This window comes from Callospermophilus lateralis, chromosome 1 (assembly GCF_048772815.1).
Source record: "Callospermophilus lateralis isolate mCalLat2 chromosome 1, mCalLat2.hap1, whole genome shotgun sequence".
NCBI classification, from domain to species: Eukaryota; Metazoa; Chordata; class Mammalia; order Rodentia; family Sciuridae; genus Callospermophilus; species Callospermophilus lateralis.
This window is the reverse complement of record NC_135305.1, coordinates 94910318-94932731: the sequence shown is the minus strand read 5'-3', so window position 1 is coordinate 94932731 and position 22414 is coordinate 94910318. Positions and strand designations below refer to the sequence as shown.

Below are 22414 nucleotides of genomic sequence, written 5' to 3'. Positions count from 1 at the left end.
ATGTAATTACTTTGGGAATGGGAGGAAAGGGTATCAATTTTAAGTTTGTCTGTAATTTTGTGGGAGGGAGAAGGGATTGAACTCAGAACCTCATGCATGTTTGGTAAGTATTCTATCACTAGGCTGAATCCCCAGCCCAACTTTTGTTTCTTTTAAAAATGAACAAGAGAAATGAAACTAATATGGAGAATGTAAACAGGATGTTTTGTGGGGTTTTTTTGGTACAGTTAATTGATATACATTTTATGCATGTCACCATTAAAAAAGAAATACAACAATATATGTGAAATTCCCTAAATTCTTTGTCCATTGGCTTTGGCCCATTATGTTCAATGTACCTCTTTTGCTTTGGTCACATGGTCAGAATCACACACTATTTACCACAGGATTGGAAATAGTTTTACACATTCGTGCAGCTATAGTTTTGTTGGTTTTTTAGCAGATCTAATAAAACCTATAGAGGGCTCAATAGACACTTATTGAATACATTCATTTATCTCTCAATCTTTTGGCTGAGAATAGCATATGTTATAACTTTATCTTTGTTCATCTTGTAGTGATTTGCTTTAAAAGATTCCCATCTTCCTATTTAAATTATGTGCTAAATTACTTCAGTGGCACATTGCAGGGTCAACTGCTGGCTTTTCACTTGAAAGGGAATAGGTATAATTTATTAAATGCCTGAGACATATCAGGAATTGTGCTAAGCACTTTTCCTATTATCAAGTTTAACCCCATGACAAATACATGTGAGAAACCTTATCATTTCCCTTTTACTGATGAGAAAAAAAATGCCCAGAAAAGTTATATAACTTATCCAAAGCCACACAACTAAAAAATGACAGTGTTTTGTATTTTGTAGCTAAAACCCATGCTTTTAGCTACTCTGCTGCCCTCTGGAGATATTATTTAGTTCATTATTACAATTCAGAGGAGTATCTGTATGTAAGCATCATGTTTCTTCAATTCTAAGATGTATATTTTAAAATCACATTTTAAAGTGATAATTGGACAGTTGGTGTGTACATATAAAGTGCTAGTGATATTCCTGCTTCTCCATACACCTTTCTCTAGCCCACAGCAGTTGAATATACAGGTAAGTCAAAATCAATGGTTTGTACAAGCCACAATGTATAGGCTATAGGTAGCTTTTCTTTCATCAGCTTGAGATCATTTTAGAAGGCAGCTTCTATCCTGCATTGCTACAGCAAATTCTTCTGTCTCACCAAACCAATTCTGCTCAGCCAACATTTAGTCATATTACAGTTTGTCTACTATTGAATAACCTGTGTGGGTCTCCTTACCTTTTTTATTCTATTTGTAATTAAAAATAATGTTGTTTAGTGTTTTTTTTTTGTTTGTTTGTTTGTTTTTACTTGACTGGCAAAAGGGGAGGGGGTCTTGGAGTTTACTTGCTACCACTTAAGGAAACTTCACAGTGGTCGAGGACTTAATTTCATCAGGAAACATTCTCAGCTTCAGTTAAAATGTAAAATGCTTTCTTTAACCCCAGGATAAAATAAAATTTCATTTGCTTTTACTTTTCTGTAATAATGCCAATAAGGAGATATTGCCAGGGGCACAAGGGAAGCCAATTCTATTGCTGAACAAATCGATGGAAAATCTACTTGCCAAATCCTGAACATACTCACTGAATGTGTATTAGGAACACACACACACACACACACACACACACAACACACAACACACACACACACACACACACTCACACACAAACACATTCACATTCCCCCAACCCACTGCTGAACTATCCAGAATAAAGATGAGATTTCCTTAGAATAACTTAACGCCTTACTACTAACATTCTCACTCTCTCAAATGCCTCACACATAGATACTAACACAGGTTCATGTGAAGTTATGAACTGAAAACACGTATCATCTTGATTAACAGATAGCATTTATGGAGTGATAGCATTGAGAGAAGATTGTAACTCTGACTCCATGCTAAGCACTTTAATCCTAGAGCTGGTGTCATTATTTTTCAGATGAAGCACTGGAGGCACAGAGAGAATATGGACATTGACCAAGGTATCCTGACTAGTGAAGGAGAGTCTGGCTCCAGAACCCTTTCTCTTTACCTATACACTGTATTGCCTCTTGCTGCATATGCAAATCAAATATGGTTTTCTAGAAAATGCTAAACAAAACTCTAAGTGGTGATGAAAAAGATAATTCTGGTCAACATTTATTGACTCTTTACCTGTGTACTCAGGCACTGTGGTAGGCTCCCCCCAACCATGGTCTTATTTAATGCTCCCAACCTAGGGGCTTAGATTTTATCATCCTTATTTTGTAGTCAGGAAGACTGAGGCTTAGAGGGCTCAAGGAATTTGCTCTAGGTCATAGAGCTAGCTATTGGCCAACCTGGGATTCAAAGATTCACTAGAGATGTCTAGTGCTTATTCCATTGCCTACCAATTCTTGCATGAACTCCCGATCCACTAAGAGAACTACTGTCTGTGTTCATAGCAATGCCATATCCAATATCAGTTTTATGACCACTAATAACCAGGAGGACATTTGCTACCTTCCCGTCTTAAAGTCGAGTCTGACCTAGTTTTAAAACCTTTTAACATTCCTGGGTGAGACATGTACTTTGTGACTTAGAATGTAGCATTTCTGTTAAAATGAATAACTCTATTAAATAGTAGTGCCTGCCTTTTGAATTAATGGTACATGAATGGGAAAAGTTAGAACTTATAGAAATGACAGCTTTACTTTCATATTTGCTCAAATTACTGGTTCTGGTGAATCGAAAAAAAAATGGGAGCAGAAATAAAAACCCTTTGATATAGTGAGATTTCCAATCTGTCTAAGTTTATTGGAATACAGTTAATGGAGATTCCAAGATGGGGAAACAAACTGCTAGTCTGTGAGATTTCTTCTGTTGAGAGTGGAAGGCCAGGACCCTGAAGGAAGATTCTGGCATGTCTCCTCACGTGGGGTGGGCATCTGCCCACCTGAGGCAGTAGACGTGGTACCACTTGTGCTGAGTGTCAGGGGCTAGCACAGGTTGCAGGAGGTATGACTGTTTCACATGGCTTCCATTTGAAGTTTAAGGCTGAGAGTGTGGCTTGGGTTGGTTATATCACTGACCCAAGATCATAAGACCAGGAAGAGGCAGTCCCAAGTAAGTCTGGATTCAAAGGCAGTGTTCTTACCTACTGGGCAATCCCATCTTTTGTTTCCAAGTAGCCAAAAGAATCTTAGCAGGTGGAGAGTGAAGATCAGGGCATTTTGGAATAGAATTATCCCACTTGATGCCTTCTCTACACACCTAACCTCACCAATCAGCATAACTATCCACAAAAATGTGCTTTTCAAACATAGGTTTAGATTTTAATGCAAATTTCAAAAGTTAAAAAAAGAAGAGAAAGAAAGAGAGAGAAAGAAAAAAAAACAGTTGACCTCAAAAGCTCTAGTAAAATAGTCTCTAAATTTATAAGAGTTTTCTCTGTATACCTTTTCTTGGAAAATTCTTTGGAGACTTTTAAGAAATTGAAATGGTATAGTAATTCTAGTTTCCATGTTATTTTGAACAAGGTTAATTGTATTAACCTGGTTCTAATGTATTCTTACCTTTTGTATTACCCTTTTATATTACACACACACACACACACACACACATACAACATAAACCAAATAATCTTTGCTTGTATCATTTGGGTATAATTTGACTACAGGCTGTTTACCTCATCTTCAAAGGCTCAAACACGTATCTCTGTGCCAACAGATGCAGGGTATGCACCCTTTTCTGGGAAAATGACTGTGCTTATTCCCAAAGATTACAAAGATTAAGACAAAAAAATAGTGTTTCATGAATGTGGCCAAATCATCTGCTTGAGAGGTATTTTAACTCTAGGACTCTTTCTGTACTAGGAGGTGGATAAGATACCATAGGACACGTGTTAAAACACAGGCAAGATGTCATGAATGGGCATGATTAGTGTGTCTGTAAATGTAATTTTTTTTCTACTTTGAGAGGTTTGTTTACTACATCAAATACCATAGCAGAGTTTCTAATTTTCTCTTGGCTACCTTTGGGCTGGGAGCTATCCCTGGGCTCAGAGGCTAGCAAAGATTGTAATTCTAATCCCTGAGAATTTGTAACTGGCTAAATGATCAGCCATTAAATCTTCAGAAAAATAAACTCCTAAAAATTCCTTCTACATAATAAAGCATTTTACCCATCATAAATACTCAAGTGGTAGAATATGGTAGTGCATTTTACTTGAATGTTGGAACAGAAAAATCAGAGGGAAATACCCATCCAGGGAAGTGTGGTTCCTATCTTAAGCTCTTAAAATTTACATCTCAAGGGCCATGCACCTGGCAGGAGTGAAAGAGGGTGTTCTATTTCTGGGCACAGCTCTAGGAAGCATCTTCCAGGACCGAACTGATGTGAATATGAGTTATAGATATTAAAACCAACTTTTCCTCCACCCCAGCAACCTCATCCCTCCAGAAATCTTAATAGGCTTTTGAGAGCCTCCATTTGGAGCTGGCTGCATAAAATGATCCTTTGATGAAAAGGGATTGGAACAAGGGTTAAAGCAGACATTGAAAGGTTACTGTAGAGGGCACAGTGTTCATACAACCCTCCTTTAATATGTGTGGTTTGCACCTGTGATAAGATGATTCATTACATGGGGCCTGTCTTTGACAAGCTCCATCGTTCAGCCCTCTGGGTTCTGACGGGACAATCCTGTACCCGCCCAGGAAATATAACAAGGTCAGCTTTTTCTTTTACTGGGACATAGATGAAGATGGTTTAGCTTATAATGCATCTTTGTTTACTCTTTATGTAAAATAAAAAACAGGGTTTAAGACATTGCAATTCCTGCTCTCCACATAGCAGGCCAAGCAGAGTACATAAACAGTCTGCAGGATAAATAAATAACTCTGAGAGAGAAAATCTTTATGAGGATGCAAGTTCCCTGTGTTTTGTGATTATAAGCAGCTACATTGGAGAAGCACGTACCCTAACAGTGAAGCTGGGTTCTGGGTCAGGCTTTCCATTGGAAGATACCCCCAATATGGTCAGATTCCACTTGCTTTGTATTTATGCACCTTTTAGGTTTTTTGGGTTATCCGAAGCTCTGGTGAACATGACATGGGCACATTAGCCATGGAAAGGAATGGACTCTTATGATAGGAGGATGTAACTGGCTCTGACAGACTAAAGAAAATCTACACCCAAGAAAGAGACCACCCAGCTGCTAGGAGAATCAGCAAGAGGCCAGGGCCACAGGGCTGACTTGCAATTAGCATCTTTCTAACTCATCCTTTTGTCGCTTTTACAGGACTTCTTCCTTAGTTTCCCCTACACCCAGAAGTTGGCTTTACTGAGATTTGTTTAGAAATCTATAGCAATCAGGGAAGGAAACTTACCAGTTTCCTCTATTATATCCAAGTTTTTTTTTTATTAGTGCAAAATAAAAAAGCAAAACTGAAATTTTATTTTTAAATTTAACTTTTGTTTGTTTGTTTCAAAGAATGCCCCAGTAACGAGAGTTAAATTCTTCAACTAAGGTCATAACATGAGTCATTGTATAAAAATAAAAACAAAATAAAACTTTGACATCCCCGGGGAAGGAAAGAAAAATCTTGCTTCTAAAATATAGAAACACCTCCCAACCCTTCTCCTATTCTTGACATTCCTAGTAAACATTATTTATTTGCCTCAGATAGATGCGGTTACATATCACTGTCATGCAAAAGAAATTCATTTCCTTTCCGAGTTCAATCTGCCATAAAAATTCACTCTTGTTCCCATCTCCCACTCACCTGTCCTTGTGCATTAGTAACTAGTTGACCTGTGACCCCCTGAAGACTGGAGAGGGCATTGCCAAAGGCCTGTGAGCTTGCTATGGAGCCCATGGCTGCTGCAGCCGCTGCGGCCTGACTTGCTAGAGGATTATTAACCAGCTGCAAAGAGAGAAAAGATCAGGGTGAAAACCACCGAGAGGCACAGGCACAGCACACGGACATAACATTCAAGTTGGAGGGGAGATAGTTTTCGCCCCAATTCTTTCATGCAAAGGGCCCCAAACACACTGGCGGGGCCTGATGAAGAATCCCTTGGAAGCTCCAGGCTTGGGGAAGAATGGAAACAAGGCTGGAAGAAAACCTCCACCAACAGTGGGCTGCTTGGTGGAGTGTGTGGGCTTAAAGCTAGTCCCAGGGGGAATGAGTGTGAACCTGGAGGATAGAGAGATGATTTTGGAGGAGTCCCTGGATTTTGTCCTCTAGAGTAAATAAAACTCTCAGGAAATGATCTACTTTTCTTGAGACAATCATGGGAGTAAAATAGGATGGGGTAGGGAGATTTGTGAATGATTTGTCACTTCCACAGGAGAACTGCAGTTTCTTTTAGAGTTGATGGTGAGGCAGATGTCCCAGCCCATTTTCTTCTTTAAGGGGAGTCAGAGTTACTAGAAATGGAAATCTGTGTGCTCAGAGGACTAGTCCAGGGCTAGGACTTTGGGGGGGCTCACTCTGACCATAGGACTCAAGGTCAAGGAGAAGGTCCTTTAGTGAACTGTCAGTTGATCTTTACTTGCTGTGTTAGCTAATATATGGTCTTCTTTTGGCCTCTTTACCGAAACAAGAGTAAAACAAAGAAGAAAGAGAGTGGGGAGAGAGACCAGCTCAGGGAGGAGGTTATGGCTGCCAAAATCTGTTTTTTCCATGGAGACCAATTCAATATTCTTTATCCTGCCAATTTTCCACGCCACAGGTTTTCAGGCCTTCTGACCATGAGGCAGAAGTGTGGCTTGAACTGAAATCTGCATTTAGGTTAATGACTAGATATAAATTCAAGAAACATTTAAACTATTTTCACAGTATTGGTTTTGATACATGAATTTCATTTGTATTTATTCTAGGGTGTTATTTTTTCCCCATATAGTTTCTCTCAAGTACAACAATTGTTGTGTATAATAATGCATTTTCCATCACCAGTTCCCACATCCATGAAATTCCTGCATTTTAGCAGAAACCTGCCAAGGCTAAAACTTGGTAGGAAAAAAAATTAATGCCATACTTAATTCAAGTTCTGGTTGCTCTTCTAAAAATGCTTTTCTTCTTCTTCCTCTTTTTTTTTTAAACTTTTTTTCTTTAATTTCTTCATTCTCTGTCTCAACCTCTCTTTTTTCTCTCCTTTCCCTCTTCTCTCAAAACATATTTTATGACTTAATTCCTTTGGAAATTTTTAATCATCTGATGAGGAAGAAAATACTAATTATCAGAGGAAATGAAAAGGAATCAGAATTTAATAATTATTTTTTCATTAATGTGATATCCTTATCTTATTCGTTTCTTTCCATTGACCTTGCACATTGTCTCAGAAATGGAAATCCACTTTAAGCTCATTATTTTGTCTTTTGCCTTTATCTCTCTCCTAAAGATCAAGAACAATTATATATATAATTATATATATATATATATATATATATATATATATATATATATATATATATAATCTCATTCTTTGGCCTGAAGAGAAACCCTGTCTTATCCCAGATTGCCACCGTGGGATTTAAAATTTAGGTTGGCCTTTGTCTTGGTTTTCTGGCTGTGTTTACAGAGTGTTTACATAGTGAGTAATGGTATGTGCTGAGAGAAAACTTTGTGTTTAGTTCGACCACCGAGAGTGAGAAGAGTTCATATTATCGCTCTTACTTTTGTCCTGGTGTCAGGAGACTGCTTGGGGGACCTGTCACAGGCAGCACAGACACTGTTCATGTGTGCTCCATTCTCAGATCACTTGCCAAATACTGTGTTCACATTTCTTTTATGCAATCAAGTTGAAATCGTAATGAAATTCTTGAGTTTCAGGGAGATCTCAGAATAAGCTTCTCAACTCAAAGAAAGAGTAAATTATGTGCAATATGTTTATCCTGTTGAATAGGCCATTTTGTCCATGAATTTTGGATGAAAAAAATTAAATTCCGTGCGTGTGGAGTGCTCACAGAAGCCAAGCAGTTATCCCTATTTAACTTAGAGAAAATATTTTTAGTAATTATAGGACATTTCTCTAATATCTAGGTCAATCAAAAGCTCATATAGGAAATTATGGAATAATACTCTCTGGATATAATACAACAGTAGAGATTGAGAATTCACCATGTTTAGAACATTACTTCAGCTATGGTCCCTGGTATTTGCTGAAAATCCAGGTATTGCATAAGGATTAAATAATCATTCTGAATATACAGCAAATTATGTATTTAAAAATGTGCTTCTGAATCTTTGTAGGTTAGAAATGGGTACACTTGAAGTGCTCTGGAAGGTTGCTTCAGCAATCACAAATATACAGGGTTTGTTTATTTGTACTGTTGATTCCTCTATATCCTGGTCTTAGGTGGAAATCTAATTTGTTCTTTTTGTTGTCTTTTTCTCTTTATGGAGCAAATGCCAACTCAGATGACTCTCTTACTTCCCATCTGATTTCCTGGTAGGTCTTTGTGAAAGGTATCTGTGATTTGGGGCAATGCCTTGCTGGCCCCTAACTCTAGAGTTAGAACTACAGGCACAGAGTGTGGTGCATATAGATAGTGGACAGTGGATACAAGTCAGTTTGTAGCTGATAACATTTCAGGTGAATCATGGGTGGTGTCGATGGATGTAGCTTCATAAATATCTTTTGGCTTTTCTGTCTGTGACTGCTGGGGCAGGGATGTAATGTGCATTAAGATAAGTGGCAGGGAGGGGGAGGGGGATAGACAGGAAACCATAAGTGTTTTCCTCATCACCTCAGGTCATGTCACTCTGTATTGTCCCCAGTCATGTCATATTAGCAGTGTTCCTATCAATACTTATTCTTGATTGGAGACTCAGGGTAGATTTAGACAGCGGCAAACCCATGCACAATAAATGCACATAATGAGCATGTTAACGTTCCAGGGCCAACTGGATATTTTGAAGCTGCTGCCAGATTTATGCCTTCAGATCTTTCATTGCCAATGTACCTAACCAGCAAAGGATGGCCCAAATGAAGTCTGACTGTATTATACAGTCACATTTTCAGCAGATCAACTCAAAAGACGTGCTGAATTCTGGTGCATGCTTGTTTATAAATGCAGAAGCTCTCAAAGCAAGGATTTGCAGAAGGCAACAGTTCTTATGTTACATCCAAATGGATTCTGGGCTTGAATACATAAAGCTACAATTCTGGAATCTGCAGCTAGTCTAAAAACCCACTCATAGAATCACTGATTTCTTGACATTTTCCCCTAGAATTTTACAGAATAAAATAACAACATAAAATTTTAAAATAGTTTTGTCACAATGAAGTAGAACTCCAAATGTTACCTTCCTCCTGCTCATCCATTAGTATAGCTCTGATGCAAGACAGTCCTGTTTTGTGACTGTAAGTAAACCATGCCTCATTTTCTCATGAGTAAAATGGGTGTAAAAATAATACCACCCACAGGGTTATTATGAGAATTAAATAAATGAGGCCAATTTTGAGAACACAATACTTGGCATATATTATTTTCTTAATACATGTTAGCTAATATTCTCAGAGTTCATGCTGTGCATGAGAATTTTGAACTAATCAATTTATCAATTTATTAGGACTCACCCCCATAAATATCTTCTTACCTTGGTAATTACATGAACAAGAATAATTATTCTGTATTTTTTATAGCAGTTCTATGTTACATTTTTTTTTAAAAGGGCTGCTTGAAGGAAGTTAATAGCCACCTAACACAATAGGTAATTAGATGAGGTGAGTTTCATGGTTTAAAAGACAAATGCTGTTTTAAAGTATTTTAGAATGAAGGGTATTCAAAAACAGTATTTAAAACATGGCTCTCTTGCTTGTTTTGGAGCTTTGCTATTTGATTGGACTTGGTCATTTGTAGAGAAAGCAGTGTTATGATTCTGAGGCCAAGGTTGGTAGTGACAGGCCAGTACGAAAGAACATTGCCTTTTTAATAGTACATTATCCTCAACTTTAGTTTCCATTTCTAAAATTTACATAAGGACATTCATTTTGGAATTTAATTCCTGCTTCATGTCAAAATATTTTGAAATAGTCTCACAGTTGCTGATTTGATGGTGATAGCATTAAAAAAATTTACTAAAAAATAATACCCTTAAGATTTGTAATGAATTACTCTCTGTTCCCTATTCATGTGGATACTGGGTGCTTACCTCAGATTGAGAGTAAGCCCATATTTCCAAATCTATATGCTTTGTGCATCTCTTTATCCCTGTACACATTGCATGGTGATGAGGAAAAAAGAACTTTTAATAAAGTCTCCCCCAGGACTCTTTGATGACATCATATGTATGACAATATAAAGATGTCCCCATAAATGCCATCACGACTGGGCAGAGGAGTGTTCTTCTACAGGTCTTGCCTTATCCTCTTTCTCTGAAAGACTCACATCCTGCATCCTGGCAAAAAACTTAAGTTTTTTTTGAATCTGAACATTAGTATCCATAATATTTTTCATGAAAATATGCTGATCATATTATTTTATTATTATGAATCTCATTTACAAAAATATGACAATACAATGAGACAATTTGGCTGTGATGTTACATTCCTATGTTTATGCCTTTATTCTGGGAGGCCCTTATGAATGCATCAGGCTCACAGTCTTTCTTTGGAGCATAATTGCCCATGATCTATGGTTCTATCATTCTCTTCATGAACTATGTGGATTTTATAGATTATGGATTTTTGAGCAGTTCTTTTTGCTACTAACTTTTCAATTTAGAACTCTGGAACTGTGGTGTCATTTGTTTTTAAATGAGGATATTCACAAATGCATTTATCACAACTTATTCTTCATTTAAGGTTCAAAATGACTCACAGTGGCTACCTAGAAACAAATGGGGCAATTTGATTTCATTTGCATATATAAGACCTTGACTTTTCCTCTACCCATGTGTGTGAAAAAACAAACATTCCTCTTGAATCCTTGATTCTTTTTAAACCAAACCAATTCTTCCACTTCTTGCCCTTAAGTCTTCTTTTAAAAGGTCAAGGAAGGGGCTGGGGAGTAGCGCACTCACCAAGCAGTAGCGCACTCACCTGGCATGCGCAGGGCGCTGGGTTCGATCTTCAGCACCACATAAAAATAAAATAAAGATCTTGTGTCCACCAAAAACTATAAAATAAATATTTTAAAAAATTCTCTCTCTCCCTCTCTAAAACAAACAAACAAAAAAGGTCAAGGAAATACTGATATACAAAAATTGGATAGGTGGACATACTCTTCTCAATGATCTACTTAATGTGTGTTTTATCCTGCAAAGATTCCCCCCTTACTTTCATGGTTGTTTAGTCAGCCAGTCAAGAGTCACCACTGACTCCACTCCACATTGCAGAGGAGTCTCTGAGATTTGGAGTGACTTGATATTTGCAATGATTACTCTGAGGCACGGCAAAATCCTAAATTTCTATCATGTATATTTTCATTTTTTTATTCAAATATATAGGTACACATGATCCTGTAACCCTAACCCTAGCCCTACCCCTAAACCTACTCCCACACCTAACACTACATCAAAACACAAATGCCCTTACAGGTAAAATTATTTACATTTATATGAATATTCATAGATATTTTGATAGATGAATTTATATAGTTACCTATAATATTATATATACCAATATATTTTCACCAATGAATTCATGGCACAAATTTGAATCAAAATATCAGTAGGGCGATAGACTGAAGCTTCTCTGTTTGTGAAAACATATACATTTACATAGGTTTTCTGACATAATTTCATGTATGTTTTCATTTTTTTATTCAAATATATAGTTACACATGTTCATTCCCTAGCCCTACCCCTAAAACTACTCCCACACCCAAACACTACATCAAATTGCAAATGCCTTCCTAAAATATTTTGATTTGTCCATGTAAAATCATATTGACTTCTATATAGTTTTAGAATTAATTATATTTTATTTTTATGGAAAACTACAAGTACACTAATTTGCTATTAGTGCTCCAATACACAGCCATATTGGTTGGCAGAGGAAATTTTTAAATTACCTAATGTTTCTGTTGGGTTTCTCAGAAACAGGATAGGGAAGAACAGAACCCTAATTCTTCAGGGAGTGTTGGACTATGAGTTGGGACTCAGAGTGATCTCACCCCATGGCAAGCTGGGCTTTTACCCTCCACACCTGACAGTCATCTGTTAATAGCTCCTGGGGTGCAGATGAAGGATTGGCAATCCCCAGCCATGGTTGTCTCTTAGCTCTTTTTTAAAATTGGAACTTGGTACCTGAAGGAGTCCTTGGAAAAAGAACCATAGGTGCTGGTTGTTGAAAGCCCAACAAAGGGGTAGGAGTAACAAATGGAAAAGAGGAACTCTGAGGGACTTGGGTGAAACATTATGATTTTGTGGCATTATGATACATCGGTTATCATCCTGCTTTCTGGGCACAGAGCTCCTAAACCCTTGGAATTTCTGAGTGATGAGGTGAGAGAAGCATGTTATTATCCATATGTCCCTTTTAATCACACCTGAGTTTATGCTAATAAAGTAGCTTTTGCAGGATTTGTGGGGGGACCCTGGGCAAAAGGAACCAAGCATGTAATTAGATGGTTAGAAATTTAGCCTTGCCCCTAATCTCCAATAAAGGGAGAGGGGCTGAGAATTGAATTACAATAACTGAAGATCCAATTAGTCATGCCTACATAATGACACCCTACACAATGGGGTTCAGAGAGCTTACATAGCCGGGGAGGGTGGCACACCCCAAACTGCATAGGGGAAGAAGCTCCTGCACTCAGAAACCTTCTAGACCTTGCCCTGTGCATTTTTTCATCTGGTTGTTCATTTGTATCCTTTATAATAAACTGGTAAACATGCTTCTCTGTGTCCTGTGAGCCATTATAGCAAATTATTGTACGTAAGTGGGGTGGTGGTAGGGACATCTGATTTGCTGCCACGTTGGACAGAAATGTGGGTAACCTGGGGACCTGCTACTTTCATTGGCATCTGAAATGACAGTCTTGTGGGACCCAGCCCTTATTTGTAAGGTCTGCATAACTCCAGCAGACCTGATGGGAGCAGCTTAGTCCACGCACATGACCTTGATCAGAATTTCACAGATATGTGGATTGGAAGGAATGGGCCAGTCTGCTTTGAAAGGGAAAGCAGCATAATATAAAGATTAGTAGCTTGAATCCTGAATTCAGATTCCAAGGCTGCTCTTAGCTAGCTGTCTCTGTGTCCCAGTTTCTTTAGTTAAGTATAATGGAAATAGTGGTAATGACTTCATAGAATTGTTGAAAAAAGTACATGAGTCAGGGCTGGGAACACAGCTCAGTGAAGAGTGTGGGCTTTGTATGCAGAAAGTCCTGGGTTCCATTTCTAGCACCATTAACAAAAAATCTTATCTACCCATCTATCTATTAGAGTCAACACATTAGGTAAACACCACAAGAGTTCCTGGCATATCAGAAGCCCCAGATAAATTTTGTTATAATAACTTTGTTACTTCTTGGAACTTTTGGTCCTACTGATGTTTTGGGATTGAGTCCCCTAATTCCATTACTCCCTCCAGGGCAGTCCCACTGGCCTTTTTGCTGATTCTCAACTACCTCAGGGGATTGCATTTGCTGTTTACACTTCTGGAACCCTTTTTCCCATTCACATATCTCATTCTCCCAAATCATCTCCTTAGAGACACTTTCCTTGACTATTTTATCTAATAGCATCCCCTTTCTTGTAGAGATACATGAAAAAACAGTTTTAGAGGGAAGGTATTCATATATGGAAGACAGCTCTTGAGTTGATTATTGTAGAAGCTGGGTGGTTGCAGTGAATGGTTTGAGTTAAAAAAAAAAAATCCTTGTAGTGTGGTGGTGGAGGTGGAGTGGCTACGAAGCCTGTATCCTCCAGTCCAGGCTTGTGAACTGAAACAAAGCCCTTTGTATATGGTGGGCTGAAGCTAAAGGGGCTCTCTCTCCAGATGAGAATGGACTCTATGTACTCCTGGGCATGAGCAATGCTGCTTGGAGTCCAGGTAATAGTGTGATATTAGTTAAGGAGCTGCACTCTCTCCCCTTATGTGGGCTCATTGAAGGTATTAATGAGGGTGTATTGAGCCACTTGGGTATTTAGATGGTTTTTAACTCCTGAAGGTCATTGATTCCAGAGTTAAAAGTAAGGATCCACTCAGGTAGCTTTGCAAAGCTTGGATATCATTGCAGATGGACATGGGTGACTGTCCATGAGCAGATGTGGACATTCTGGGGAGTATTCTAGAAATACACTGGGGAGAGAGTGATAGATGCTGCAGAGGGCCTGGGTCCATGTTATGTGGGATAATTGATGAGATATGCACTGAGGGTGCTCAGGGACACTAGATGGAGAGGAGGAAATAAATAAATCTAGCCGACACACTATGATTTGGTGGCAAGCCGTTAGAAAGCTCTCCAAAGAGATGCATTTCTTTTTTATTTTTAAATTTACTGATAAAACAGTCAAGCCTAGAGCTGAGGGAAGAAACTAGCTTTCAACTTAACCCAATACATTTATTTGATTTTGAAGTAGAGAGGTCAGCATTATGGAAACACACCAACTCTAAATCAGATTTTACCCAAGTTATATGTAGACAAATACTGTGTTACTACAAGCCTGCACATCTCATTTCCTTTTCTGTCTAGTCCTCCATTTAATAACCTGAAAAATCCATCTTTTTATGGAGTTTCATGCTATTTTCTTACTTATATACAATAGTGCTACTTTTACCAATTGCCTATTGTCATGGCACATTAGTTAGGTGAATTTGTTGATATTTTGAAAATTACTCTTTCCGTGTTTTTTATTCTATCATCCAGTTTAAACAAGTGATTGGGAACACTCCTGTGATGAAAGAAAAAAAAGGCAATCCTTTAAAAAAATTTTTTTAAGAAGTAAATTGTTGCCATGGTACAGCAGTTAGTATGATTCTAGTTTTTAAGCTATGGAAAAGTGCAATACACTCTTCACTCACCCATGCCTAATTTACTTAAGGTAGTTCCAATACTACTTAAGTGTCCATAAGGGAAAATAGGTCCTACACAGGGCAGAAGAAAGACAAGAAAGGATGAGGGACTGAGAGAAAGCTGAGGCTGAGTTTCTGCCTTTAGGAGGCTTCAGTAAAATTTTTATCATCAGCTGTTTCCTGGTAACCATGGCGCAGGCTCTGTGCCAGATGCCAGAGGTATGGAGGTGAATAAGACAAGAGTGTCTTTCCTCACCTTCCCTAGCCAGCGCTGTAAGAAAAAAGGACAGGGAGCTCAGACAAGGGGTCCTGTCCAGACCCTGGGGAATATTCTTTGGAAGGGAGTCCTAAAGGATGACTAGGAGTTTATGGGTGGGGAGGTAAGAATTGGAGAGGAAAAAGCTTCTCGACTTCTGGGAAAAGCACAGTTAAAGATGTGTAGGACAGAAATAGGATTTTGTGTATGTGGAGTTGTTAGTGTGGAACTTTTGATATTTGGGGAACTTGAAGTGGAAGGCGGAAAACAGCCGATAATGAGATAAGGCAAATTAATTACTGCTTTGGAGACTCAGTTGGTCTGGGTGAGAGTGGATGAGACTGGAGGCAAAGGGGAACAGGAGGCTGCGAGGAGTGATGACAGAGGGAGAGGTTGCCCTTTGTTAAAAGGAGGGGTTCAGCTCCTGGTTAAATTTGTGCACAGAAGTAGTTTGTTATTCATTCATTTATTCATTTATTCTGTAAACACTGAGCATCAACTGCATGTCAGGTTGGATGGTGTGGTTTCTTCCCAAAGTGCTTTCAGATGTTGGGAGGAGGTAACAGTTATGCAGGCAGATAATTAAGACCTGGTGGCTACAGGCCAGGGGAGAGGTAAACTCAGTGAACCATGGAAACATTGGGGAGCTGGCTAGCTCAGTAGAGGGAAGAGTAGGGGGTGTCAGAGAAGTTTCATCAAAGAATTAACAGGAGGTCAATCCTGCATAAACTGCAGATCAACTAGGCAGATGGGAGAAGACAGGCAATTAGAGCAGAAGAAAAAGTACAAGGTTATGGGTTCATCAGAAACCCCCCTGAATGTCCAGAGCACAGTTAGGGCAGAAGATCAATCTAGGAAAATTCCGAGCTGAATTCTGAAGGCAAAAAAAAGAAGGTAGGAAACAAACTAGGAAGTACCTATGTGAATGTTGTGCATGTGTTATTGCCATGTGTATACACAGCCTCCTGAGCTGTTCTCCTGTGAACTGTTGCTATGAAAACACCTAAACACATATCTTTTTGCAATATTATGAAGATAGCCTCACCAGATTTGCAACCTGTGAAGCAACACCAATTGACAGTCCTCAAGTCATACAATACTTTCATTTATTTTATATAAAGGGAAATTTAAACTGCTGACTGGCCAAAAATTAACAATTAAATTTGAGTAATAAAAACAAAGCCATCATCGTTTAAAATACAGAATGTTCTGTTACAAAAAAATTATGATGATAGATTATAAGGGACCACCATCATATCTATGGCTGGGCTCATATGTTATGACCAAGCCTTGTCTTTATAAATTTTAATTTTATCCATTAACTAGAAAGGCTATACCAGTTGATAATAAGAGCTCAGATTTCTGAGAATCATCCTAGAATAGATAGAAGTCTTTTATTTACTTTGGGATTGTTTTACTTTTGAATATGCATATTTTCCACAGCTTCTATTTTTTTACTGAAGCTCAAGAAATTTCTCATAAGTCCTTCTAATTCAATTTATCACTAATAAAGAACACAACATACGCCTCCTCTTCCTTTCATCTCAGTAATCACATTGGTTATTAAAAACTGCTTGTAACAAATGTTATGCATAATATCTTGGTCTCATCAATCCATGATCAAATGGAAAGCCTTCCTGAAGCTGTTACTGAATTTTATTATTATGCATAATGGCTTGCTTGCCTCATAAAATCTATTTGCTGAACAGCTGTTCAAGAATCAAAGGATATGTTACTCTTCCCCCAAAACAATACTACATTTGGGCCATAAGTTATTTTTTCTCCAAGGACCACTAGAAATCAACCCATATGTTGTTGGTCTGTCACTAAATCTTGGAACAACATCTTTCTTGAATTTGCAGCAAGAATCAGATATACCATTTCTGTTCATGTCACACGCCTCTTAAGTGGATGTTTGTATGCAGCCCTGAGTTAATGCCCATGAAGGCTCACTGAAAAGAGTACAGGGGTACTTTTGGCAGATGGTTAAAGAAGTGACTCTGTACATCACAATAGCCCATGGTCAATAGCAATAAGTATGTGAATACCCAATATTGTGACTCGGCCACAATATTGGATGTGCTGCAGCTTCAGTGCTCCCAAAGAGAACCATACCATTAGAAAAAACAAACAGTCCAAATTATTAGAGAAAATACGACTCTGCAGAAGTTAAGTACATGAAAGAGAAAGCAAAAAACATGACCAGAATGCTCAAAGGTAAATAAAATCCTTCTGTGCTCAGAAAATATATTTGTTATAGGTTGTTCTAAAAACATTAAGCTAACAATAAGAACCACTACCTCTAGGAGCCGTAAGCCAAGAACATATAAAAAGTTGTTGTATAGATCGTTTGAGAAATTCCCATTAATAAAATTGAACATAGGTTAAAAAACATAGAGCTTAATCTCACCAAGAGCAAAAGCAAGGCTGTGTTGAAATTTTCCACATTTAGGGAGAAGAGAGAAGGGAGTAAATAACTGAAGAAGCCAATCTTTCCAATCAGCAGAGAAAATATTTTTAAAAGTTTCTTGCTGATCCTGTCCAATGCTGAGAAATGTTTACACATTCATCAGCAGAAGCTAGATAAGTAGGAATGCAGGGGGAAATGTGGAATCACCTGAAGTCAGGGCACCTGGGTCCTCCTCCTGAGTCAAAAGTTCACAGGTCATTCCACCTGCCCTGAGTAAACCTCTATGTCCTTGTTCTTAAAATGAGACAATTGAACCACATCAGTGATTCTCAAATGTGATCCCTGAAAATGCAAATCAAAACTACATTGATATTTCATCTCACACCAGTCAGAATGGCAATCATAAAGAATGCAAATAATAACAAATGCTAGACAGGAAGTAGAGAAAAAGGAACACTTTTATACTGTTGGTAGAACTCTTAAATTTTTACAACCACTATGGAAATCAGTATGGAGTTTCCTCAAAAGACAGCATGGAACGACCTTCTGACCCAGCTATTATCCCTCCTTGGTATTTATCCTAAAGAATTAAAGTCATCCCTTAGAAGATGGAAAGATCTCCCTTGTTCTTGGATAGACAGAATTAATATTGTCAAAATGACCATACTACCAAAAGCACTATAAAGATTTAATGCAATTCCAATTAAAATCCCGATGACATTCCTCATAGAAATAGAAAAAGCAGTCATAAAATTCATCTGGGAAAATAAGAGACCCAGAATAGCTAAAGCAATCCTTAGCAAGAAGAGTGAAGCAGGAGGCACCCCTATACCAGACCTTAAACTATACTACAGAGCAATAGTTAAAAAAAAAAAAAAAGGCATGGTATTGGCACCAAAATAGACTTGCAGATCAATGGTACAGAATAGAGGACACAGAGATAAACCCGCATGAATACAATTATCTTGTATTAGACAAAGGTGCCAAAAACATATATTGGAGAAAAGCTAGCCTCTTCAACAAATGGTGCTGGAAAAACTGGAAATCCATATGCAGCAAAATGAAATTAAGCCTCTGCCTTTCACCATGCACAAAACTCAACTCAAAGTGGATCAAGGACCTAGGAATTAAACTAGAGGCCCTGAGCCTAACAGAAGAAAAATGGGCCCAAATCTTGATCATGTTGAATTAGGCCCCAACTTCCTTTATAAGACTCCAATAGCCCAAGAATTAAAATCAAGAATTAATAAATGGGAAGGATTCAAACTAAAAAGTTTCTTCTCAGCAAAAGAAACAATCAGTGAGTTGAATAGAAAGCCTACAGCTTGGAATCAAATTTTTACCACTTGCACATCAGATAGAGCACTAATCTCTAGGATATATAAAGAACTCAAAAATCTTAACACCAAAAAAACAAATAACACAATCAAGAAATGGGCCAAGGAACTGAACAGACACTTTGCTGAAGAGAATATACGACTGATCTACAATTAGAGAAACGAGAATCAAAACTATTCTAAGATTTCATCTCACTCCAGTCAGAATGGCAGCTATTAAGAATGCAAACAGGGGCTGAGGTTGTGGCTCAGCAATAGAGCACTCGCCTAGCACGTGCGAGGCCCTGGGTTGGATCCTCAGCACCACATAAAAATAAATAAAGATATTGAGTCCAACTACAACTAAAAAAATAAGTATATTTTTTAAAAAGAATGCAAACAACTATAAGTTTGGGAGAGGATGTGGGGAAAAAGGAACACTCATATATTGCTGGTGGGACTGCAAATTGGTGCAGCCAATATGGAAAGCGGTATGGAGATTCCTTGGAAAACTGGGAATGGAACCATCATTTGATCCAGCTATCCCACTTCTCGGTTTATACCCAAAGGACTTAAAAACAGCATACTACAGGGATGCAGCCACATCAATGTTTAAAGCAGCACAATTCATAATAGCTAAACTGTGGAACCAAACTAGATAGCCTTCAGTAGATGAATGGATAAAGAAATTGTGGTCTATATGCAATATTACTCAGCATTAAAAGAGAATAAAATCATGGCATTTGCAGGTAAATGGATGGAGCTGGAGAATATAATGCTAAGTAAGCCAATCCCCAAAAACCAAATGTTGAATGTTTTCTCTGATATAAGGATGCTGGTTCATAATGGGGCATGGGAAGAATAGATGAACTTTAGATAGGTAAAGAGAGGTATGGGGGTAGGAAAGATGGTGGAATGAGATGTACATCCTTACTCTAAGTACATATATGAAGATACCAATGGTGTGACTCTACTTTGTGTACAACCAGAGAGATGAAAAATTGTGCTCTATATGTGTAATATGAATTGAAATGCATTCTGCTGTCATATATAACAAAGTAGAATAAATAAGATAAAAAATTTAAAAAAGGAATTAAAGTCATAATACTATAGAGATACATGCATACCCATGTGTATAGCAGCACAATTCACAATAGCTAAACTATGGAACCAGCCTAGGTGGAAAAATGAATAAAGAAAATTATATATATAAAATTGCATTTTCCTTATGTATACATTTTACTCAGCCATAAAGAAAAATGCAATTATGTCATTTCAAGAAAATGGATGGAACTAGGGACTATCATGGTAAGTGAAATAAGTCAAACTCAGAAGGTCAAGGGTTATAAATATTCTCTCTCATATATGGAAACTAGAAAAGAAAAAGGAAGAGAAAGGTTAAGTTGGGGGTTCAGCAGTGATTGTGTGAAAATGAAAGGGAGATCAGTAGAGGAAAGGGACCAGAGGGTGGGAGGGGAAAGAGAGCTGGGGAGAGCTGGGGAGTGATATTGGTTGGAGCATGTATGAATGTGTAACAACAAATTCCATCATTAGGTACAACTATAATGCACCAACTTTTTAAAAGTTGGGAAAAATATGATCCCGGAGGGGCAGTGAGGTCACAATGGTTCTTAGGTCCCTGCAGAGAACTCCTGATGAACAGGGGAGCACTGGTAAATCATCCCTCTTGGCACTCCAAGGATGGGAGTAATCAAGATTTCCCTCCTCCAGCCAGAACTCCATATGGATTAAGTTGAAGGCCACTTCAAAACCTCCAGTGTAGGTCAGATAGAAAGGGCTTTCTACCACTGGGCCTCTCAGAATGTGTCCTGAGACCAACCACATTAGCATTACCTGGGAACTGTTAAAAATGCAAATTTTTACCCTGCTTCCCAGATTGCTGGCTCAAAAACCCTGGGGACGAAAGCAGAAATCTGGGTTTTAATGGTGTTGGAGGTAATGCTGATTTACACTGAAGTCTGAGAACCTCTGAAGTAGGTAATTTTTAAAATTCCTTTGAAAGGTAAACATCTATGGTTGTGTCAGTCAGTTTCACTTCACTGTGGAAAAATGCCAAAGACAATGAACTTATAAAGAAAAAAGTTTACTTTGGCTCACAATTTCAGAAGTTTCACAGTTACTTGGCCCTGTTGCTTTGGGCCAGTGGAAGCACAGTACATCATGGAGGGAGTGTGAGGTGGAAGGAGCAGCTCTTCTCACAGTTGACTGATAAGCAAAGAAAAAGAGGAAGGACCAGGGTCCTGGCATCTCCTTTAAGGATACTCCCCCTTGCTTCCTAACTTTTTTCCAGTAGGATCCACCACTTCACAATTGCACCACCAGCTGGCGACCAAGCTTTTAACATAGGCCTTCGGGGGAATATTCATGATCTAAAACACAGCGATAATATGTTAAAATGGAATGAAATTTGGGACAGTGCTGTAATTCTTTTGAGTTCTCCTATAAGAACTAGTAAATAAACATATTAGTTAAATACAATTTTCTAAGTTTGCTTTATCAAGTGGAAATATATGGCTGGAAATAGTATTTAGTGAATCAGGGCTTATAATAAGTTTCCAACACAACTGTGTAGTTCATTGATGGTTCCAACAGCCCATGGTCAATAGCAGTAGGTACGTGAATACCCTTGGGTTGAAATTGGAGTTAGGGGCCTTTCCAACATGATCAAAGCTGTCACAATGTTCTTGCACAAGAACAATAATAAAATTTTAAATTTATAATAGATTTTTAATTAAAAAATCAAATTACCTGATGTTAGGGATAAATAGCTGCAATTCAACCACACAAAGGTTTTTGAAGACCATAGTAAAGACTAAGAACTGACATTTCTAAGTTTTGTCTACATACTGAAGAATACCCTTGTGGGAGGGGGCATAAAAAGGGTTGATCATCATTGTGAAATTTTGGCAGAGAAATAGCTGCTGGGGATTTGTATGACTTTGGTATGAAATTCCAGAATAATTTGAGGTTGCAGGGGTATATATTCTTGGCATGGACGGTGGAAAGTTTTATTCATGTTGCATTTGATTTTTCAGATTAGCATGTATATCGCTTAATTCTTGTTTTAAATGTCACTTTTTAAAAAATGACAGCACCTTTTAATACTCTATGCCTGTATGCTTCTCAATTGCAACACATGAAGGAAAAATAAAGCAAAATGACTCAGTATAAAAAGCAAAGAAAGGAAAAAAAACCAGATAATTATTTTATGGGAAACAAAAAATAGAATAGAAAAAAACTTGGCATGTTAAACATGTTTACTGTTTCAAGATTTTGATTTCAAAAACTTGGACAAATTGAACAAGATAGTCACATGAGGTTTTAAGGAAAAAGTCATCGAGGAACAAAGGGAAATGGAATTTTCAAGAATCTATCAAAATACAATGGAAGGTCATAATTTCTTTAGAAAAATGT

The 22414-nt window shown here is 37.9% G+C and overlaps 1 protein-coding gene across 2 annotated transcripts in view; it reads right to left on the bottom strand.

Moving 5' to 3' along the window:
* Pou6f2 (POU class 6 homeobox 2) overlaps positions 1-22414 on the bottom strand; it is a 470488-nt gene that overhangs the window by 44234 nt on the left and 403840 nt on the right. For both annotated transcript variants that reach the window (XM_076864071.2, XM_076864074.2), the window contains one exon: positions 5811-5951. In XM_076864071.2, coding sequence (XP_076720186.1) covers positions 5811-5951 — 141 coding nt within the window. The remainder of the gene's footprint in view (positions 1-5810; positions 5952-22414) is intronic.